The sequence below is a fragment of the Rana temporaria genome, chromosome 4 (genome assembly GCF_905171775.1).
Source record: "Rana temporaria chromosome 4, aRanTem1.1, whole genome shotgun sequence".
Classification (NCBI taxonomy): domain Eukaryota; kingdom Metazoa; phylum Chordata; class Amphibia; order Anura; family Ranidae; genus Rana; species Rana temporaria.
This window is the reverse complement of record NC_053492.1, coordinates 52,112,537-52,136,367: the sequence shown is the minus strand read 5'-3', so window position 1 is coordinate 52,136,367 and position 23,831 is coordinate 52,112,537. Positions and strand designations below refer to the sequence as shown.

At 41.9% G+C, this 23,831-nt stretch overlaps 1 protein-coding gene across 12 annotated transcripts in view; it reads right to left on the bottom strand.

The window, feature by feature from the left end:
- Positions 1-23,831, bottom strand: part of OTOF (otoferlin) — a 465,027-nt gene that overhangs the window by 18,154 nt on the left and 423,042 nt on the right. For 7 of the 12 annotated variants that reach the window (XM_040348390.1, XM_040348393.1, XM_040348384.1 and 4 more), the window contains exons 39-44: positions 23,475-23,635; positions 21,545-21,687; positions 21,341-21,429; positions 9,887-9,985; positions 3,127-3,368; positions 2,192-2,370 (exon numbers count right to left, since the gene is read on the bottom strand). In XM_040348390.1, coding sequence (XP_040204324.1) covers positions 2,192-2,370; positions 3,127-3,368; positions 9,887-9,985; positions 21,341-21,429; positions 21,545-21,687; positions 23,475-23,635 — 913 coding nt within the window. Of the gene's footprint in view, positions 1-2,191; positions 2,371-3,126; positions 3,369-9,578; positions 9,678-9,886; positions 9,986-21,340; positions 21,430-21,544; positions 21,688-23,474; positions 23,636-23,831 lie in introns of all 12 variants that reach the window. The other 5 variants (XM_040348386.1, XM_040348383.1, XM_040348389.1 and 2 more) reach the window with 1 other exon arrangement.

Sequence of the window (23,831 nt, the reverse complement as noted above, 5' to 3'; positions counted from 1 at the left end):
GGTGATATTTGTAGACAAGATTGGTGATGAAGATGGGGGCAGAGTAGTGGATAGCTTTGTATATTGTTGTTAGTATTGTAAATTTAAATTGCTAAGCAATGGAAAGCCAGTAGAGGGATTGGAAGAAAGGGGTGGCAGACACTGAGCGGTTGGTAAGGTAGATGAGTCTAGCAGCAGCATTTATGATAGACTGAAGGGGGATAGCACATGTAGAGGTAGGCCTAGAAGATGGGAGTTGCAATAGTCAACATGAGAGATAACAGGGAATTAGCTTGTTGGTTTCATTAGTTATAAAGGGTGAATTTGTAGAGATGTTACGGAGTGAAGTCTACAAGCTTTTATACAGTGATTGGATTTGGAGCTGAAAGGACAGGTCTGAGGCTAGGATTACACCTAGTACCCTGGCATGAGGGTAGGGACTAATAGTTGTACTAAGCCCACAGGATGGTGAAACTATTAGAGGGGCGTAGCAAGGGAGCAGACTAGCTGAAGCCAGTCTTTACTTTATCACACCAGGCTTAATGTAAGTGTGGTGCTTCATCATTTATTGCATGCTCAGTGGTGTCAGGCCAGTGTTTATACTCTTTAATTCATTTTTTTGCTTCCTGTTTCCCACTGGGAAGATTTTCCCTTAATTTCCTATCCTGGAGATGAAACTCAGTAAATGAGAGGAAATCTCTCCAAGGCGTCAGGAGCGTCTAGCGCTCCTGCTCCTCAATCCAGCATCCTGGTTTTGGCTGTGGTATTCTCCTTGTCTGTCTGTCTGTCCACCCGCAGGGTGACTGATGTGGCTAGACTCTGGGTGGAGACCAAACCTGATTTAAAGTGATCAAGCTGTCTGTTTGTCAATCCTGCTCTGCTAGATTAGGTTTCCCTGTGTATGACCTCAGATCAGATAAGGACTGTACTCTAAACTCTGCCTCCCTTTTACCTGGACTGTCGTTGAACCACTCTGTCTGTCTGGCAACTGCAAGTACCTGTGTGCTTTGCTTAGTTCACACCTGCCCTGGTGTGGTGGCCAGGCACTATATCATTGTGTATAAGGGGCCTTTCACACTGGTGCGTTTTTGCCGCGTTTTTGCGGAAAAATAGCGCTATTAAAACGCTCCCCATGCCCCTCTCCATTGAAATGAATTAAAAACGCGGTAAAAACTTTTTTACCGCGTTTTTACAGCGTTTTTTAATTCATTTCAATGGAGGGGGCATGGGGAGCGTTTTATGAGCGTATTAATAGCGCTATTTTTACCGCGAATACGCGGCAAAAACACACCAGTGTGAAAGGGCCCTACGTCCTGGGGCAACCGAGTACCGGTAGGCCTGCTTTATGGGAAAGGGGGCTGCTATAGGTGAAGAACACAATAGCCAGCTATAGTGTCTGACCACCTGCATTAGGGGTAAGCATGACATTAAGTTTATGGAATTCCCATCTAAGGGAGCTGTCACTGGATAAGGCATTCCCATTGGAGGAGTTTCACTTTATTGATACCTCAAAATATTTGGATTGTCCATCCCTTTCTGTCTCAGTGACAACAATGGTCACCCATACCAATTAGGAGTGAATCTCTACGAAAGGGGACACAGTCAGCTATAAAAACTTGACAAAAGGTCTAAAGCCTCGTACACACGGCCGGGTTTCCCAACAGGAAAACTGCGAGGAGAGCTTTTCCCGGCCGTGTGTATGCTCCTCGCAGTTTTTCAAACAGGAAAACTGCCCAAAAACCGCCAGACAAAAAAAAAAGAGAACCTGCTCTCTTTTTTCCGCCGGGATTCCCGGTGGACTTTTTCCCCCGGCAGTTTTCCTATGGGAAAAACTGCGATGGAGCATACACATGGTCGGGATTTCCAATCACAGCTCTCATCTGAGTTTTCCTGATGGGAAAACCTCTCTTGTGTACGGGGGAAAAGTTACAGAGCAGGTTCTCGGTTTTCCCCCTGAGATTTTCGACGGATCTTTTCCCGTCGGGAATCACGGTCGTGTGTACGAGACATAACGGTTCCACCAAAACGAACAAAAAATGCTTCTTCATACACTTTTATGTTGCACATTTTCTTGCTTTTGTCACCACTTTTAAATTTGCAGAAAGGCCAACAGAATATTTATATTTTAATGGAAAACTCAATGAAATCACGCAACCTGGATCAAATTTTAAAAACAGATGCTAAAACAAGGAGAAAATATTTGGCAGCTTACAGTAAGTTCAAGTTCATCATTTTCATTTCTGGCAACGAACGGCCACCATCCTTTCACCCTCTTCTGTTTGAAGATAGAGACCATTGGCAAATCCACCTCAGGTGCCACCATGTCTATGGAGCATTGTTTCGCTGTCTTTGCTCCTCGAGGGAAACGGTTTAAGTCTAACTCGATGGCGCCTATAGGAGGGAAATATGACCAATGCAGTAACATGCTACAAACTGAAACACCCTTAAAAGATTTTCATAGGCATGACACAAATTTACCCGCAAACCTAGCCCTAATTACTGCAGCAATTTTTCAATAGTAAAATATATTAAATAAAAATAGAAACAGATCTTCTTGCAATGGCTTAATTATGCAATTTGGCACACATTTTCATCAAAGGTATTCCCAAACCTCCATTAGCTTGCCACAAAGGTATCATCAGTTTTAAGAGGGCTGATTCCCATGGACAGTAAGCACTACATGGTCAATGTTAAAGGGGTTATAAAGGTACAATTTTCCCCCTAAATAGCTTCCTTTACCTTAGTGCAGTCCTCCTTCCCTTAACTCATCCTTCAATTTTGCTTTTAATTGTCCTTATTTCTTCTGAGAAATCCTCATTTCCTGTTCTTCTGTCTGTAACTCACCACCGTAATGCAAGGCTTTCTCCCTGGTGTGGACGCCCACTAACACACAGCTACTTTCTCTATCTGCAATGTAGAGAGCGTCCTGACACTCCTGGGAGGGGGCGAGCATGACACTCCACACCAGGGAGAAAGCCTTGCATTATTGTGTGGAGTTACAGACAGAAGAACAGGAAGTGAGGATTTCTCAGAAGAAATAAGGACATTTAAAAGCAAAATGTAAGGATGAGGTAAGTGAAGAAGGACTAAAATATACTCCATTATTCACCGTCAGTACAATTCACATTATGTAATGTACAGTCATACCCAGGAAGTCATCAGCAGAGAAGTGGTCAGCATCCCAGACCTGTAGGGTAAGTCGTGCTGGAATCTTGTATTCTGTCTCATCCCAGGAGAACATAGACTCTTTCTTGGAGATGACAATCTTCTCCTCGGCCATCAGATAATCAAATGGATAAATGAACCTCCAGTTGAAGTTGCCCTCACCAGTAAGAGAGTGATAGTGGACGTCTGTATCTTGCTTGTCCTCCTGTTGTCCCTTCAGCCACCTACATGTCCCATCCAGAGACAGTCAGTAGACATACTTACATACAAAAATGCTAAGGATCATTAACTGTAATGGCACGCTCTAATACTGGGGAGAGTGGGGGTTAATTACTAGTATTTGTGTAAGGAGAATTTTATACAGGTCACTACCTCCATATTCTGGCAGACAGGGTTGTTTTAGGCTTAACTTGTTAGTACTTGACATGGTCATGGGGGACTTGGGTCTTGCCCAGTCAGTATCTGCTCAGATTGTGGTGGATGAAAAATCTGGTTGTATGATGACTACATGCATGCTAAAATTATCTAGGTATGACAAATATGAGGTCCAGCACAGTCCAAAATGGGTTCTGAAAATCCACATTAGAAGGAACACTCTCTAGTATACTTCCAAGCATAAAATGTAGATATCTCTACATCACACATAGAACTAGAAAACTGACATTATTTAATAGTACATTTTATCTAGTTCGTTGTTTGCTCTGCCTAGGAAATCTAAACAGCAGTGCTCAACTGTTAACACAGCACTTACCTTAGACCAACAAAGACTTCTAAAAGCCTAAACGTTGTCTAAAGCTATATATTACCCCACTTTTGAAGCTATGTTCAATACTACAAAATAAATCTGCCTATTGAAGAGTCAGTCCAGACAAAACATATTACTGTTCTAAATAGAAGTTGGTATTTTGAAAGGGCAACTCAAGGAATTCTTAAAATTCTCCCTTGCAATGGGGCTGTACTTGTACTGCAAGGGTTAACTGTTCCTTTAAGACTGGTACACACAATCCAAATAACAGAAACCTGCCACCATTCGACCAGTGTGTATAGCAGCCTGTCCGACAGAAGCCAGCCCAACATCCAGCTCCTGTTAAACAGGCATACTGAAAAACCAGCAGTCAATGGGCAGCCAATGGCTGCCAGAACTGACCAGTATGTTCTGGCGGGGAAACTCCCTCATCAGAACACAATAGCACAGCAGGGAGATTGCAAGCTCCTGTAAAAAAACACTTACAGTGTGTACCACGCATTATTCTTGTCTAGGGCATAGTAAAAACTGCTTTACTTACCTAATTCTCTTCTCCACCAGCAGATGGTGCTCTCCTTTGATCCACCTATGGCAGGGGTGCCCAACCTTTTGAAGAGTGAGGGCCACTTAAGCAACTTGGTGACCAGTCGAGGGCCACAATGAGCGGAGCGGACGGATGACAGGTCATGGCTACTCTATAGGCCCTCTGATCCACCCAGATAGAAGGGGACAAATGTTTTTCGGATTGGAGGTAGGCTGGCGTAAGCGGGCATGTGTCGCTCTGTAGAGGTGAATTGAGGGTCCCATTTGGTCGGGCTAATCATGTGAAAAGGGACTGCTTTCACATTGTTGTGCTGCGGTTTATCCACACCGCAAGTGCCGCTGTGTCTATTCTGCAGGTTAGCTGAACTTTGCCTTAGACTCCGCCTGTGGCAAAAGCCGGCGTTGTAGAGGAAGCATCGTCTTATGGGGCTCTGCTCCACAGCGGTTTTCTTCCTCTACCACCAGCTTCATTCACAACACTGATGCTGTGGTATGGCGGGTCGACAACCTGCAATCTTTGCTTGCTAACCTGCCATTCCAGAGCAGGAGGTCGCGGGCCACATCAGAGGGCTCCGCGGGCCACCGGTTGGCCACCCCTGACCTATGGAATGTCCCTCACAGCCACCATGTCCAATAACATCAAGACCTTAAGCCGGCCTTAGACGGTTCAAATCTCTGCCTGTTCAGCGGGGACCAGCCTGAGATTCGAACCATGTGTGTGCAGGCTGATTGTATCCAGGTTGATCAATCACCATATATGGGCAGGCTGATTGTATCCAGGTTGGTCGATCAATCAACTTGGGTACAAACAGCCTGTTGGATTTTTCATGTGTTTATTGCCAGGGGGCATTGCTATTGCTAGCAATAATCACTGTGTGTTCTCCCAGCTGGGACGGCTCCCCCTACAGGAGAATAGCGCTACAGGAGGACAGAGCCACAGGAGGGATTCTCCCATCGACACTGACTGTGTTGATAAAAGGACCAAATGACATTCTTTCCTGCCACCCATGGTGGCAGGAAAGAAAATCAAATCATCTATGGCTGGCCTTAGAATGCTGGAGTATGGAGGAAAAGATGCTGAAGGGACTGGTCTAGCAGTGCAGAGGAGTGGAGGATCAGGTAAGTAAATCTTTTCTATGCCGCCTCGACCTGAATGAGCAGTTAACCCTTGCAGTGTTGGCGCAGCCCCACTACAACAGAGAATCTTTCAAGTTTCCTGGAGTTTGGCTTTAAGATTGTGGTCGTCAGAAGACTAAACTTGAGTTCCCAATTCCATGTTCCTGCTGCAACCTTTACAAGGGTTGGGGAAGATCTAATTTTCCCAGCTACATTAATATTATGTTTAAGAAGGAAGCTCTTGAGGTAACATTTATTCCTGAAATCCTGTAGATATATAAAGAGCCAGAGGGTCTACAGTTCTGAGGGCTTCCAGGGCTGCCTACAGAGGGGAGGAAGTGTAAACCTGGCCCTGAAGATTGGTCTTTGGACCTAAAATGGTTGCAGGTGGAGGCTAAGTTCATGAACTGGCAAGGACAGTACTTGATTAGTAAAATATCCCAATATGGGAGTCAACTTATTGGTTTAGAGTGGACTGACCCTTTGATGACAAAACTCCTGTAATATTTTTTTTTTTCTGACATAAACATTTATGTACATATTAAATAGACATTCTTGAGCAGCATAACATTTACATGCTAAACATACACAACAGAAAATACACACAGACATAAACCCACATGCCCCACACAGGAAGGAAGTACAGAGCTATGCACATAGATATTTTGTTAACAGATATTAGTGTAGACATGAATGAAGGAAAATGAGAGGAAATGTTGCATGCAGTATACGCCGTTGATGCATCATCTTCGCCTTCACAGTCAGCTTTCTCTCTGCAGATAACCTCCTTGTTACTGGAAGGTCCAAAATGAGTTTTAAATGTGTATATGTTGCATAGACATAAGGGAAGCAGCCATTGTTTTCTGGGGAATTTTAACAAGTCCCAGTCCCAAATTTAGTTACTATGTGATACTGTACATAGGCCTCAAAACTTCCTTAACCTTTCCTGACTGAGCCAAATCCTCCATGATTTGTGTCTCACACGCTTCATCTCCCAGACACTGCAGCTCACACTGGGAGGGTTTCAGCAATAGAGGCAGTGCTGTCATTCAAGAAATTAGTTGGCAGGGCTAGGTGTGGCCAGGTGTTGACTGACAATCCACAGGATTGTGAATCAGCAGTGTAAATGCCGATAGCCACGAACCAAGCAGGCACAGACTACATTATTGTAGAATCATATTTACCTAGGCTCTAAGGCTGAGAACTGAGCGATCAAACACTGCCGATCGCTCAGATCTCAGAGCTCCCGACTGTCAGTCACTGCCTCTGCTCCGCCCACCCCTCTGTGCTTACTGGAGCGCTGGACTATGGAGAGGGCGGGAGCGGCCAGCTCAGGCTCTCAGTGAGAAGCTGAGCCGGGTGGAGATCCAGGCATGTGTGCAGATCCCGACTTTATGGTCGTGATCTTTCCCGAGCCTAGCCCGGCTCTGTGACATCAGCTGACAGTGGGCCTCAGCTTGCTGTCTACTAAAAACAGGTCACAGTAGTGCACAATGAACTGTACTCCTGTGATCCACAAGAGAAGCTTTGGCTGTACTTCTCCTTTAATGAGAGGCCCTAATTCTATTTTAAAGTGACCCCTTCCTTTATACATGAAAGTTTAAAGATAAGAGTCACATAAACTCTTCCGCTCCCAAACAAGATATTCTCACCCAACAGACTGGGAAAGGAAAGTCTTGTGTAAGCTCCGAACTGATTTGTCAGAGGTGACACAGGATACATTTGTTATTTTGACTGAAGTTTACCTTTACATAAAATATAGAAATGTTGCATAAACTTTCTTGGATCATGGTCAATGAAAAATTTACCAGAATCCTTAAAAACAGACAGGCCAGATTTGACAGGGTGTGGTCCCCCTGGATTAAGTACATCCAAGCCCTATAATCTAGAACTGGATAGTGGGGGGGCCTAGGCCAAGGGAAATTACCTCTGCTTTGGATTCCTGACCTTTACTCTTCTCCCTTTTCTCTCCTTCATCTTTTCTCTCCTCCCCCTCCTCTTCCTTATTTTATTTGAATAAATTTTACTCTAATTTATTTCTCTTTTCTTCTTCCCCTCCTCTTTTCTCTTTTTATGTTCAATGATTCAACTTATGGATACAAATGGAAAGTCCTGGAGCCTCTCTCTACTTGACACCAATGTGGGAGCAATGTAAAATAACTCTACTGTAAATACCTAACCACCTTTGGTAATAGGGGCCCTTATCTTGAGCTATGTTAAAGGCACTAAAACTTGATCCAACGTTACCGAGAAGTTATAAGTACTCTTTTCAGGTTCGAGCAGGCAGTAGCCTAACTCAACTGTAATTATCGTTATAATTGTTTTTGCATTACAGCCATATGGATTAGACACTTGGTCACCTCTTAAGAGTGCATGGATCTTTCTGTACTGACTTACTATTTGTATCCTAACAAAAATTTGTTAAACTTTTGAATAAAAATCTATTGCAAACAAAATATAGAAATGTCACTGTATCCAATGATTTGGCTACATGTAATAATTACTGGACAAATCAACAACGTAGTCTACACATTACTGTGATTTTACCTGTTCTATCAGTCCAATATACAACCATGGTGTTTGCCCTTGATCTTGGTTAATTTATGGTTTGCATTCCCGAAATATGTTTTTGTCATGGTCAGCAGCTACATTTAAGGACTCTCTCAGAAACAAGGAGGTGTGAAAGGCACTTACCTGGAATCTGGGAACACAATGCAAAAACATTTACATACTGTGCAAATAAAAGCCCTCTTATTGTAAACCTTGGTGCAAACACATGAATCACACTGTATGCAGACACACCCACTCCTGGAGGCATCGCTAGCTAGTGGGATTGTGTGGTGGAACCAGGGCGAGAAAGACCTCTCCAGTGCTGAGGGTGGACATCATCACACCAGGAGTCGGGATTGAAAATAGATTTTGTTCAAAACATTTTACCCCATATTAAGTAGAAAGGAAGATATTGGATCCTGAACAACGTAACTTTTTATGTTCAGGATCAATACATAATAGTCCCTTTAAATATTTCTTGCTAGTAAACATGAGACGGTCAGAGTTTTTTTTTTACCTTATCTTTCTAAATCCAAATAAGTTAGCTTGGGTGCAAGTTGTGTATCTATACCTGAATTATTAATAATTTATTTTCACTTGTGGCTAATTTTGCTGGTGTACCTAAACTGGTTCCTGTGTATCAGTATCTCAACTCAGAATAAGAATGATGTAAATTATATATTATATTTTATTACTTAAAAAATTTCTTGTGTTTTGTCCTAAAGTGTATTTCTGTTACTTTTAAAGATTTTTTGGACGATCCAATTTACGATGAGTAAAGTCATTTGGAATTAATGCCAGCTCCTTAGCTGATGTTCCCTTTATATATTTTTCCTGGTAATGAATATTATGATCTTATGAAGAGGTTAATTAAAAACATTAATAGTGGAAATTATTAAATAATATTATACATATCTGTGATTATCTGCCACAGATCAACATAGTGCAATCTGTGCTTGCAGAAAAGCTAGGCCAATGGATCACCTATCTTTATCATTAGATCATTTTTTACATGGACTTTTGTTTAATTGTTTTGGTAAAGAACATTTTGGAGCGATGAGATTTCCAATTTATAGCAGTCAAAGCAAGGAATTCAATTTAAATCGGGGCATATAAACCTGCGAAAGGTGGTGACAATTTTAGTTATGACCCTGGAAGTGTCCAGTAATTTTCCTGCACACATAATAAATTGGTGAAACGTAAATCAATTTGAGGACCTCAAAAACTGAAGAGTATTTTCATGGTATCAAAAAACCCAATAGATCCACCACATTGCAACCCAAAGACCAGCTAGAGATGGGAGCGAGCAAGCAAAAGGGTGTAGCAGACCAGTGCAGTTCAGTGCAGTGACACAAGCAGTGATGAGTGACAGGGGATATGCACAATTGCTGCGCCCAGGGAAGAGGGTTAGGCAGGTTAGAAGGGATGGGGGGTAGGGTAGGGTGTGGGTGTTAGAAGGGTCCGGGCCGTGCATCATTACCCCTTGACATAGATGTCTGACATCTTCTCTCCTGTCATGAAAGCATCATCTTCTAGAATCACTTCATCAGTGTTCCAAATTATAACACGTAGTTCAAAACTAGTTTTCAAGAGTGCGACGGTAAACATGAGGTAGACAAAGAAATCAAACAAAAAAAAGGGAGCAAAAAAAGCAAAATTCTGTTATTCACACACAACACAAAAGCGTAAAACCGGCAACAAAGGCAGCATGGGAACTGGTGTGTGCGCCACAAGTGTACACAGAAGCCCACACACAACACAAGTCAACCTTTTTTCACTGGTACGTACCCCCTGACAAAAATGTCACTAGACTTTTCTCCTGTGAAGTAATCATCATCTTCCAGGATTACCTCATCGGTATTCCAAATTATCACTCTAAGCTCGTATCTGGCAAGGAGATAGTGAGACAAGTGAGATGTGGGCACATAGGGACTGAGAACACGGGGAATTGTTTGGAGGTTCTAGATTATCTCCTTTGTTCTGGAATCTTGAATCCACCCAGTTGATGGACAGAAGTCCAAGAGATGTCATTATTTCAAGATGTAATGCCTATTTTCCAGCAAAGTAGATAGTTGGGTTCCATAATGATTGTCAACTGGAGGAACTGGTTTATCTGCCAGGATATTACTTGGCGAGTTCAGAGTGATATCAAAATTATTAAACTAAAAGTATACTAAGACAATACAATATCAAGATTTGTGTCTGAACAAAGCAGAAAATACACTTCAGTAAAACCATTGGAAATTAGGTTGAACTCCTATAGATAGAACACTGTTCTCTTAGACACTGGTACAATGTAAGGTCTTCCTATTAATACACGATGGCTTGTACTGTAAATCCCTGAAAGGGCAGAAGTGATTCACTTCAAACCCTCAACCAATGTACCAACGTCCAAACATAATGTCCTACCAGTTGCCCAGAAGAGCAGTGTTCTTCCTGTAGCTTTAGTACCCACCAATACAAGGTTAATTCATAATGCAAAACATACAAGGTCACTTGTGTATGAAATACAAGCAAGCAGCGCTACCTCTAAAATGTGATACTCTTACCTATTTTAATCCTGTGTCAGTATATGACAAAATCCGGTGTCAATATTTACTCCTGGTGATTTCACTGCACCAAATAACACATAAAGTAACTCATATAGTGCAGCGCCACTGAATATACCGCTTTAAAATCTTATGTATTCTGTGTTCTTAAAAAAGTCCTTTGCATAAAAATCAATTATATATATAATCCACCGCAGTGGTCTTCAATCACCAATCGGCATATGTCACCATTAGTGCACACCACCACCAGTTGAAAGACTTGCTCACCTCAAAGATGAGTTCAATAGGCTCTATGTAAAAAACACTCCTGCGATATACCCTTCTCCGATCTCCTTCTTCCCCTCAAGGGATCTAGCTCTGTTAGCACATCTCTTTGCTCAGCAAACCACACGCAATCAAAAAGGCAGACTACATAGTGCTCTCCATTTCAACACATTTATTAAAACGTCCCCATAAAAACACACTTACAGGATATACAAATAAAAGGAGCTTTAGTGTCTAGCACGTCTGCTTCCTCGCCACTCCACATGGATCGTGGTGGCTGTGTGACGTCACGGGCTTAGCTCCTTCCTCCTATACGCATGTCGCCCTCTCATTGGGCTTCTTTAGTAGCCTACTGAAGAAGCCCAATCTTCTTATTTACCACTCTGCATGGATCACGGTGGCTGTGTGATGTCACAGGCTCAGCTCCTCCCTCCTATATGCGTGTCACCCTCTCATATTCTTATTTAGTAGCCCACGGAAGAAACCCAATAAGAGGGTGACACGCATGTAGGAGTTAGGAGCTGAGCCTGTGATGTCTGAAGAAGCCTTTCTGCTTGCTCACCACTAGGCATGGATTGCGGTGGCTGTGTGACATCACAGGCTTGGCTCCTCCCTCCTATACGTGTGTCACTCTCTCATTGGGCATCTTTAGCAGCCTACTGAAAAAGTCCAATAAGAGGGCGACACACGCAAAGGAGGGAGGAGCCGAGCCCGGGACATCATGCAGCCACTGTGATCCGTGCGGAGTGGTGAGCAAGCAGACGTGCTAGACATTAAAGAGCTTTTTAGTTGTATATACTGCAAGTGTGTTTTTATAGGGGCGTTTTACTAAATTAGTTGAAATGGAGAGCATTATGTAGTCTGCCTTTTTGATTGCATGTGGTTCGCTGAGCAAAAAGACGTGCTAACAGAACTGGATCCCTGGAGGGGAGGAAGGAGATCGGGGCAGGGTATATTGCAGGAGTAATTTTTACATAGAGGTAATTGAACTCATCTTTGAAGTGAGCAAGTCTTTCAACTGGTGGTGGTGTGCACTAATGATGTCATATGCCGATTGGTGATTGAAGAACACTGTGGTGGATCATATATATATATATATATATATATATATATATATATATATATATATGGATTTTGTTTTATGACACATTTGATTAGATTTTTATGCAAAGGACTTTTTTTAAGAACACAGAATACATAAGAGTTTAAAGTGGTATATTCAGTTGCGCTGCACTATATGAGTTACTTTATACAAGGTCACTTCTTAAATAATTCATTTGCAATGTCATTTGAAAATTCAACGCTGATCTGTAGCCTCCCTAATAAAGTTCTATTCATGTTTCTAATGCCCAGAGATGTAGGCACATAGGGGCCGAGAACACGGGGAATTGTTTGGAGATTCTAGATCATATCCTTTATTTTGAAATCATGAATCCTCCATTCAGTTGATGCACAAGGGCCAAGTGATATTATCATTTCAATAAGTAATGCCTATTGTCCAGAGAAGTGGATAGTTTGATTCTATAACAATTCTCAACTGGAGGAACTGGTACATCTGGCAAGCTATTACTTGGAGAGTTCAGGGTGATATATTTTCAAAAACTTTTAAACAAATCTTTCAAAAATGATGTGGAATGTCTACAGAGGGAACACGGGGCCAAATTCCCAAAAAAGCCGCCTAACTTAACTTTCAGCAGTTAAGTTACACAGGCGTTAAATTTCTACCTAAGTGCCCGATCTTCAAAGCACTTACCTAGAAATTACACGCCGTGTAACTTAAGTGCCTCCATCGCAAGGCGGTCCTCCTCTCCGGGGGGCGATTACAATTTAAATGAGGCGCGCTCCCGCGCCGGCCGTACTGCGCATGCGTGTGACGTAATTTTCCCGACATGCAGCGCGTGAACGTAATTTACGCCGGGCTTTGTGGATTGCGACGGGACAATAAAGTTGCGACGGGTGAAAAAAAAAATAAGCGCCGGGAAAAAAAATTCAAATTTAAAAAAAAAACGCGGCGATCGAAAAAAAGGTCTGGTTTTACATGGTGGACTAACTTTCCACATTGTAAAACCAGCCCTAACTTTGCGCAAGCAAATCGGAACTTACGCAGAAACCACAATGCTTAAAAGCTTTGTGGATCTGCTTAAGTCCTCATTTGCATACGCAAAGCGGCATTTCAATGAGAAATGCCCCCAGCGGCGGATGCGGTACTGCATCCTAAGATCTGACAGTGTAAGTCTATTACAGATGTCAGATCTTCTGCCTAACTTTGGAAAAATCCTTTTGAGGATCGTTTTCAAAGTTAGGCACAGAGATACGCAGGCTGAACAGCAGTTCCGCCTGCGTATCTCTTTTGAGAATTTGGCCCACTGTGTGTAATGTTTCCTTATTAAAATATAATAGGTTGAATTGTAATAATTCGGGTGCCGATACTAAGTATTTTCATGTGTACTAGTACTCGTAAAAATGCTCAGATACCCAAAACCGATACCTTTGCAGTGTGATTCCTGTTACAAATCGTATGCGATTCTTTTCAGTGCAATTTGAATCCATTAATGTTGTATGTGCTCCAATAGCACTGCAAAGGTATTGGTACTTGGAATCTTTAAGTACTTGGCCGAAAGTCTCGTACACGTACTAGCTGGTAAAAATACAGTATTGGTGCAACCCTGGTAATAATGCTCCTACAAGGAAATACGGTGTAATCCTAAAAGGACATAAAGTGGTTCTTGGGAAAGGCTCACCCGCTGTACCAGTATCTAAACATGGGGGTTGTTTGACTAAAACTGGAGAGTCCAAAATCTGGCGCAGCTCTGCATTGTAGCCAATGGCGCGGCTTTTTCTTTTGTTTATTTTCTATTGTGTTTTCGCACGCCAGCTGCTGCCGGGGACTGGAGGGCGGGGGGGATATTAGCGCGGTTTTTTGTTGTTTGTGATTGCAGCTTCTAACCTCAGCTTGTTTAACAACTTGCCGACCAGCCGCCGTCGTTTTACGGCGGCAAGTCGGCTCCCCTGCGCGAGAGCACATAGCTATACGTCGGCTCTCGCGCAGGCCACTAGGGGCGCTCTCCCCCGACTCCTGTGCGCGTGCCTGGCGGGCGCGATTGCCGCCGGGCATGCGCAATCGCTTGTTACAGAGCGGGGACTGGGAGCTGTGTGTGTAAACACACAGCTCCCGGTCCTGTCAAGGGGAGAAGTGCTGATCTTCTGTACATACAACGTATGAACAGAAGATCGGTGATTTCCCCTAGGGAGGCCATCCCCCCTACAGTTAGAACACACCCAGGGAACATACTTAACCCCTTCCCCGCCCCCTAGTGTTAACCCCTTCACTGCCAGTGGCATTTTTATAATAATCCAATGCATTTTTATAGCACTGATCGCTATAAAAATGCCAATGGTCCCAAAAATGTGTCAAAAGTGTCCAAAGTGTCCGCCATAATGTCGCATTACCGAAAAAAAATCGCTGATCGCTGCCATTACTAGTAAAAAAAATATTAACAAAAATGCCATAAAAATGCCATAAAAATACCCCCTATTTTGTAAACGCTATAACTTTTGCGCAAACCAATCAATAAACGCTTATTGCGATTTTTTTTACGAAAAATATGTAGAAGAATACGTATCGGCCTAAACCGAGGACATTTTTTTTTTATTTATATATATATATTTGGGGGATATTTATTATAGCAAAAAGTAAAAAATATTCATTATTTTTTTCAAAATTGTCGCTATATTTTTGTTTATAGCGCAAAAACTAAAAACCGCAGAGGTGATCAAATACCACCAAAAGAAAGCTCTATTTGTGGGAAAAAAATGACGCAAATTTTGTTTGGGATGCACGTCGCACGACCGTGCAATTGTCAGTTAAAAAGACGCACTGCCGAAACGCAAAAAGTGCTCTGGTCTTTGACCAGCAATATGGTCAAGGTTAAGTGGTTAATGAAACTTTGACAAAAAAAACTGAAAGCTGTATGGTTTCCATGCACAGACTCTCCAGTTTTAGTAAATCGATCCCATGGTGTCCTGCCAGTTGCATTCTTCCTGTAGCTAATACAGGGTTTATTCATATTACTAAATATGCAGGCCACGTCTTAAATAATTTATTTTTATTTGGCATTTGGATAAAGCGGATCTGTAGCCACTCCCATACAGTATTTGTATTTCTAATGACTAGGTATTTTGTAGGATGTATGTATTACCTGTGAATTCCAAGTTATTGCATTTGAAATCACTTGTTTTTTTCTCTATTGAAAGCCCATACCAGCAGCTGAAGAATGTCTGATATGCGTACACACAATCGTTTTTTGGCTTGTAAAAAACAAAATTTAAAAAAAATGTCATTAAAAACGATCGTGTGTGGGCTTCACAGCATTTTTCGGGTTCTGAAAAACGACAACATTTCCAACATGCTCCATTTTTTAACAACGTTTTAAACAATGTCGTTTTTCGGGTTGTAAAAAATGATCGTGTGTGGGCTTAAACGACGTGAAAAACCTGCGCATGCTCAGAAGCAAGTTATGAGACGGGAGCGCTCGTTCTGGTAAAACTAGCGTTTGGAATGGAGTAAGCACATTCATCACGCTGTAACAGACAGAAAAGCGCGAATCGTCTTTTACTAACACAAAATCAGCTAAAGCAGCCCCAAGGGTGGCGTCATCCGCATGGAACTTCCCCTTTATAGTGCCGTTGTACGTGTTGTACGTCACCGCGCTTTGCTAGAGCATTTTTTTTTTTTAACGATCGTGTGTGGGCAATGTCGTTTTAATGATCGAGTTGGAAAAAACATATTTTTTTCTAGAGGCTGAAAAACATTGTTTTTTACAAGCCAAAAAATTATTGTGTGCACGCGGCATGAGACCACTGTGTACAGGAGCCCCCGTGAGTTAGCACAGATCAGCCACCAAGAAGCCATCATCGTCATTTCATGGGAACATTACATTAATAGACCACATCATGGGCAGAGCATGTTTTCCCGCATCCCTCCTTCAGACCATTGCTTGTATTACTGCTCTGCAGTCGTACAATATGAGGGGGAGCCAATGGTCCAATTGAAGCAATTAAAATGTAACGACTTTACATGGTAACATCTTTAGAGAATAACACTGGCACAGCTGCATGACCTGGGTTTCTCTAAATGGCTACAGATCAGCTTTGACATGCTTATGAAACAAAGTAATAATATTAATAATACATTTTATTTATAGGCGCCTTTCAGAACACCCAAGGTCACCTTACAATGATATCAACAAGTACAATACAAAACTACCTTTGGTTTACATGGAAGCTTAAAACAAAACAATTTTTTGGCAATGTGGTCCTGGTGGCAGGGAAAGGTTTTTGGATAAATCAGATATTTGCATATCGGTTTTATATAAATTACATAACAAATGTATTTTCTTAAAGGTGTGTGGCTGCCCCTGAGCCTCCTCTCAAAACAGATACAGTGCCTTGAAAAAGTATTCATACCCAGGGCCGCCATCAGGAATTATGGGGCCCCTTACACAGCTTCAGGCATGGGCCCCCTGGAGCAGAGAACCGGGGGGGGGGGTGCTGCCGCCTGAAATTGAGAAGCGGGGGGGGGGGCTGCCGCGGATTGAGAAGCGGGGGGGCCCTTTACACAAAAAAGAAGAAATAAAGAAAAAAATATATAAAAAAAAGGGGGTTGCCATCTGGTGACCTCTGGGCCCTTTAATAATATATAAATGTTTGTGTGTGTGTGTGTATGTATATATATATATATATATATATATATAAAGAAATTACAAAAAAGGGGGGTTGCCATCCGGGACCTCTGGGCCCTTTAATAAAAATGAAAAAAAGAAACCTCTGGGCCCTTTAATAATAAAAAAAAAAAAAAAAAATATATATATATATATATATATAAAAATAAACATTTATGAAAAAAAAGGGGGGTTGCCATCTGGGGACCTCAGGGCCCTTTAATAATAAAAAAAATATATATATATAAACAAAAATAAAAAAATAAACATTTATAAAAAAAAAAAGGGGGGATTTGCCACACATGGGGCCCTGGGGACCTCTGAGCCCTTTAATAATATATATATATATATATATATATATATATATATATATAAAAAATATATAAAGACAAAAAAAAATATATATAAAAAATATATATAAAAAAAATATAATTTTTTTTATAAAAAAAGGGGGGTTGCCATCCGGGGCCCTATAAAAAAATATATAAAGACAAATATATATATATATATATATATATATAAATATATATATAAAAAAAATATATAATTTTTTTTTTATAAAAAAAGGGGGGTTGCCACCCGGGGCCCTGGGGACCTCTGGGCCCTTTAATAATAATAATAATAATATTATATATATATGGGGACCTCCGGACCTCTAAAAAAAAAAAAATGGCCCTTTATTAAAAAATAAAATAAAAATATATAAATAAAATATTTTTTTTATAAAAAATAAATAAAAAAAGGGGGGTTGCCATCCGGGGCCTCCGGGCCCCTGGGGACCTCCGGACCTCTAAAAAAAAAATTGGCCCCTAAAAAAAAAAATGTATTTTTTTTTTTTTTAAAGGGGGTTGCCATCCGGGCCCCTGGGGACCTCCGGGCCCCTTACAGGTGTAATGCCTGTACCCCCCTGATGGCGGCCCTGTTCATACCCCTTAAAATGATCCTAATTTTGTCATGTTACAACCAAAAAAGTAAATGTCTTTTTTGGGGAATTCATGTGATAGACCAACACAAAGTGGCACACTATTGTGAAGTGGAAGGAAATTATAAATGGTTTTCAATTATTTATTTTTTTTAAAGTGTGGCGTGCATTTGTATTCAGCCCCCTTTACTCTGATACCCCTAACCAAAATCTAGTGGAACCAATTGCCTTCAGAAATCACCTAATTAGTAAATAGAGTCCACCTGTGTGTAATTTAATCTCAGTATAAATACAGATGTTCTGTGAAGCCCTCAGAGGTTAGTTAGAGAACCTTAGTGAGCAAACAGCACCATGAAGGCCAAGGAACACACCAAACAGGTCGGGGATAAAGTTGTGGAAACGTTTAACACAGAGTTAGGTTATAAAAAAAATATCATAAAGATTGGATATCTCACGGAGCACTGTTTAATCCATGATCCAAAAACGGAAAGAGTATGGCACAACTGCAAACCTACCAAGACATGGCCGTCCACCTAAACTGACAGGCTGGGCAAGAAGAGCATTATTCAGAGAGGCAGCCAAGAGGCCCATGGTAACTCTGGAGGAGCTGCAGAGATCCACAGCTCAAGTGGGAGAATCTGTCCACAGGACAACTATTAGTGCAATCCAAAAATCTGGCCTTTATGGAAGAGTGGCAAGAACAAAGCCATTGTTGAAAGAAAGCCATAAGAAGGCCCATTTGCAGTTTGTGAGAAGCCACTGTGGAGGACACAACAAACATGTGGAAAAGGGTGCTCTGGTCAGATGTGACCAAAATTCTACTTTTTGGCCTAAAAGCAATCCATCCATGTGTGGGGATGCTTTTAGTCAGCAGGGACAGGGAAGTTGGTCAGAGTTGATGGGAAGATGGATGGAGCCAAATATAGGGCAATCTTAGAAGAAAACCTGTTAGACCGCGTACACACGGTCGGACAAAACCGATGAGAATGGACCGAGGTTCAGTTTCATCGGTCCAAACCGAGCGTGTGTATAGCCCATCGGTCTGTTGTCCTTCGGTCCAAAATGTTAAAACATGCTTCAAAATCGAACCGATGGGCCGCTGCCCGATCGGTCCAAAGCGATGGTTAGTACAGAAAAGCATCGGTTCAAAACCCGCGCATGCTCAGAATCAAGTCGATGCATGCTTGGAAGCATTGAACTTAGTTTTATTCAGCACGTCGTGTGCTTGACATCACCGCGTTCTGACCCGATCGGTTTTTGGAACGATGGTGTGTACGCACATCAGGCCATCAGGCTACTTCAGCGGTGAACCGATGGAAATGGCCCGTCGGACCAATCTCATCATTTTGTCCGACAGTGTGTACGCGGCCTTAGAGTCTGCAAGAGACTTGAGACTAGGACAGAGGTTCACCGTCCAGCAGGACAACAACCCTAAACATACAGCCAGAGCTACAATGGAATGGTTTAGATCAAAGCATATTCATGTGCTAGAATGGTCCAGTCAAAGTCCAGATCAAAATCCAATTGAGAATCTGTGGCAAGACTTGAAAATTGCTGTTCACAGACGCTCTCCATCCAATCTGACAGAGCTTGAGCCATTTTGAAGAATGGACAAAAATGTCACTCTCTAGATGTGCAAAGCTGGCAGAGACATACCCAAAAAGATTGCAGCTGTAATTGCAGTGAAAAATGGTTCTACAAAGTATTGACTCTGGGGGCTGAATACAAATGCACACCACACTTTCCACATATTTATTTGTAAAACATTTTGAAAAACATTTATAATTTTTCTTCCACTTCACAATTATGTGCCAGTTTGTGTTGGTGTATCCTATAAAAGGGGTATGAATACTTTTTCAAGGAACTGTATTTCAGGTTTTATTGTTATGTGATTAGCTGTGTTTCTCTTGTCTCCTATATGTCCCAACAAGAATGCCATTTCAAAATGGAATGTCTGCATCAAGGCCACTCCAGTAGGTTCTCCAGTCTTATCTAGTACGGTTGAGTTAAGCTCATGGGAACTCTTCAGCTGTCCTATTGGAACTATCCAATGGGGAGGGATGGGGGAAGTTGGTAAGATACAGAATGAAAATATAATTCCAAACCTTTATTTCACACAAATTTAGATGCTGACCAGTTGCCACCAATAGTTGAGAGAAGCGTGTCCCTGAGTGTAATCAGCCCAAAGGGCACATGATGGTATCACAAGGAATAAAATGAACTATTGATAACTATTTGAAAAAATGTGTGTCCAGGACAATTCACAACAAGCATTGTCTTAGGTCCCTTTCACACTTGTACAACTTGTCATGCAACTTTTCAGTCCCAAGTCTTATGCCGCGTACAGACGGTCGTTTTTTGTGATGAAAAAAAAAACCGACGTTTTGAATCATGAAATAAAACGACGTTTTTGAAACTTCATTTTCAAAAACGACGTTGCCTACACACCATCGTTTTTTAAAATGCTCTAGCAAAGCGTGGTTACGTTCAGCACGTACGACGGCACTCTTTTCCATTGAAGCTAGCTTCATAACTTGCTTCTGAGCATGCGCGGGTTTAAAAACGTCGTTTTGAAACGTCGTTTTGCCCACACACTATCATTTTCATTGACACAAAAAACTACGTTTTGAAAAACGACACAAAAAATTCGAGCATGTTCGAATTTTTTTTTTGTTGTTTTTCAGAAGACATAAAACGACGTTTTCCCCACACACAGTCATTTTAAATGACGTTTTCAAAAACGTTGTTTTTTTTCATCACAAAAAACGACCGTCTGTACGCGGCATTAGGACAAGCCATTCGCCATGATTTCCAATGACAACCATTCATATTAGTGCGACTTCAAGTCGTGCCGACTTCAAAGTAGTCCCTGCACTACTTTGGTCCGACTTTAATGCAAGTTCAGGTTCATTGGGCCAGATCCACAAAGAGCCGCCGTAACTTAAATATTCTGATTTAAGTTACACTGCCGCAAAATTTCTACCTAAGTGCCCGATCCACAAAGCACTTACCTAGAAATTTTCGGCTGTGTAACTTAAATCCGTCCGGCGCAAGGCGTTCCTATTTTCATGGGGCGAGTCCCATTTAAATTAGGCGCGCTCCCGCGCCGGACGTACTGCGCATGCTCACGACGTCATTTTCCCGACGTGCATACCGCGGTTTTACGTTACGCCGAGTTTTGAGTCGGGAAAAGTTGCGTCGGGAAAAAAAAAGATACGGCGGGGAAAAAAAAAAAAAATAAATAACAGCGTCGCGGGTAAGAAGGGTCTACTTTTACATGGTGTAAACAGTTTACACTTTGTAAAAGCAGCCCTAATTTTACAATTGCAACGTAAGTATTTACGGAGATTTCACGAAGCTAGACCGCTTCGTGGATCTCCGTAAGTGCTCATTTGCATACGCGAAGTGGCATTTCGACTCGAAATGCCCCCAGCGGCTGATGTGGTACTGCATCCTAAGATCCGGCAGTGTAAGTCCCTTACACATGTCGGATCTTCTGCCTATCTTTTGGAAACTGATTCTGTGGATCAGTTCCAAAGATATAAACAGGGATACGACGGCGTATCAGTAGATACGCCGGCGTATCCCTTTTGAGGATCTGGCCCTTAGACCTCAAGTCTCCCTGAAATCACGTAAAAATTGAATCAAACTCGTGGCAAAATCATACGACTTTGAAGTTGCAGTAGTGTGAAAGGGGCCTTAATTATAACTCAATTCAATTGATATAAAAAGATCCGATTTTGAAATGGAGAACATTTTGATCAGATGGAAAAAGGTTTTCTTGTACCTTTTTGGTTTCCTTGGAGAGATATCAATGGCAGGACCCGGAGCTGGCATGTCCATGGGGAACATATCTACCCACATTTCAATACGACCCTGCAAGAAAGAAGCCTTGCTTGAAAATTGCTTCATTGAACAAAATAGATGACCTCATTATGTATGTAAAATTGGTGTACATTTTGCAGATTAAGAACCTTTGCATTTATTTTACCTGTTCAATTCCTGGCTTGTCTGGATTTAACAGGGGTCGTGTCTCTACATGTTCCGGAATCAACCTGCAGCCAACTCGCGGAATCTCCTCCCAGTGCTGAAGAACCGAAAGGGCCAAATGTTCGTCTGTTTGTTTCTTCTGACCTGCAGGTACAATATTGTTAGAAGATCTTAAAGGATAATACAAAGATATGTGTTTGGGAATTAACTCTCCTTCTAAGAGAAACAGTACTGAATTAAACCAACTACATTTTTAAGGACAATTTGAGGAAATGCTAGCCTTTTTTTTTAAAGGGTAAATTTTATTTATATTCAGTACACAACAAACAACAAAGAAAACGATGGGGTAGATTCAGGTACCAATTGCGTCTGCGTAACCATAGTTACGCAGCGCAATTGCTTACTTGCGCCGGCGCCTCGAATGCTCCTGATTCAGGAACCTCCATACGCCGACTGCAGCCTAAGATATGACTGGCATAAGGCTCCTTATGCCGTCGTATCGTAGGCTGCATTCTTACGATGGCCGCTAGGGGGCGTATAGTATGCAAATTGCATACTAACGCCGATTCACAACCCTACGCGAGCCCTGCGTACGCAGTTTATGTCGTTTCCGTTCGTCGGGTTCCGCGTAAGGCTGCTCCTGCTATTAGCAGGGGCAGCCAATGCTACGTATACCCGTCGTTCCCGCGTCGCGAATTTAAAATTTAACGTCGTTTGCGTAAGTGAATCATGAATGGCGCTGGACGCCATTTACGCTCACTTTGAAGCAAATGACGTCCTTGCGACGTCATTTGCCGCAATGCACGTCGGGAAAGTTTCACGACGGAGCATGCGCACTACGCTCGGCGCGGGAACGCGCCTAATTTAAATGATCCACGCCCCCTATGGGATCATGGGTACTGAACTGTGACTCACCCCATATTTTGAAAACGTTTAATCAAAACACAGGGGAGGGGATGTGAATTGTGCACTTTTTTTCAGAAGCAAGGACTTTGGTTTTTATCTGGAAGTCTGTTGTATTTCACTGAACAATAAAAGATGATTGCTCAGAGCTGGATTAACTCTGTGTGGCAAGACTGGGCACAGATGATAGGAAATCTTATACTCTACATTGTGACATAAAAAAAAAAAATGTTGGGTTTACATCCACTTTAAAGCGGGAGTTCACCCGAAAAACAATTTTTAACATTAGATTGAGGCTCATTTTGTCAAGGGGAATCGGGTGTTTTTTTTTAAATCGAAGCAGTACTTACCGTTTTAGAGAGTGATCTTCTCCGCCGCTTCCGGGTATGGTCTTCGGGACTGGGCATTCCTATTTAATTGACAGGCTTCCGACGGTCGCATACATCGCGTCACGAGTAGCCGAAAGAAGCCGAACGTCGGTGCGGCTCTATACGGCGCCTGCGCACCGACGTTCGGCTACTTTCGGAAAATCGTGACGCGATGTATGCGACCGTCGGAAGCCTGTCAATCAAATAGGAACGCCCAGTCCCGCAGCCCATACCCGGAAGCGGCGGAGAAGATCGCTCTCTAAAACGGTAAGTACTGCTTCGGTTTCAAAAAAGAAAAAACCCGATTCCCCTTGACAAAATGAGCCTTAATCTAATGTTAAAAATTAAGTTTTTGGGTGAACCTCCACTTTAATCGTATAAAGATGAGAAAGTGTATGTAGTAGTAGCATTCTGAAGGCACAAAGAAAAAATGTTGTTGTGAAATAGTACCGGGGATCAAATTAGAAGTAAGAATTTCACAGCAGTATTCTATAGTAAATTTGTCAATTAAAAAGAAAAAAAGTTTTGATTGAAGTAATTAAAAAAAAAAAACATACAAAAAAAATACATCAGTTTATATACTTGTAAACTTTCATAAAATGTACATATTTAGCACCGGACCAAATGCAAACATTTAATGGAGTAAGAGAATCGTCTCACCGTTTTCATCTTCAATCTCAATGGGACCAGTGAAAACACGATTTAGAACTTTGACTCGTCCTCCGGGGCCATAGTGGGGGCCGTCAATTTTCCCTTCTTTGCAGAGTTTGGACAAGATCTGGGTAGGTTTCATGGGATCTCTCCACATATTATAACCATGTCTGAAAACAGAACCAAAACTTTACTTACTTTTATCTTTCTTGTAGACTCTAGAGTGTCAGAGCTGTTTGGACCTAAACTATGTTTTGTGCTTTTGGCTACTCCCAAGACCATTGCTAAAATGAACATTAGCTGATACCCTAAACAAGAAGCACAGAATATTTTTCAAAGCTGGTGCCATGTGGTAGCACAGGACTA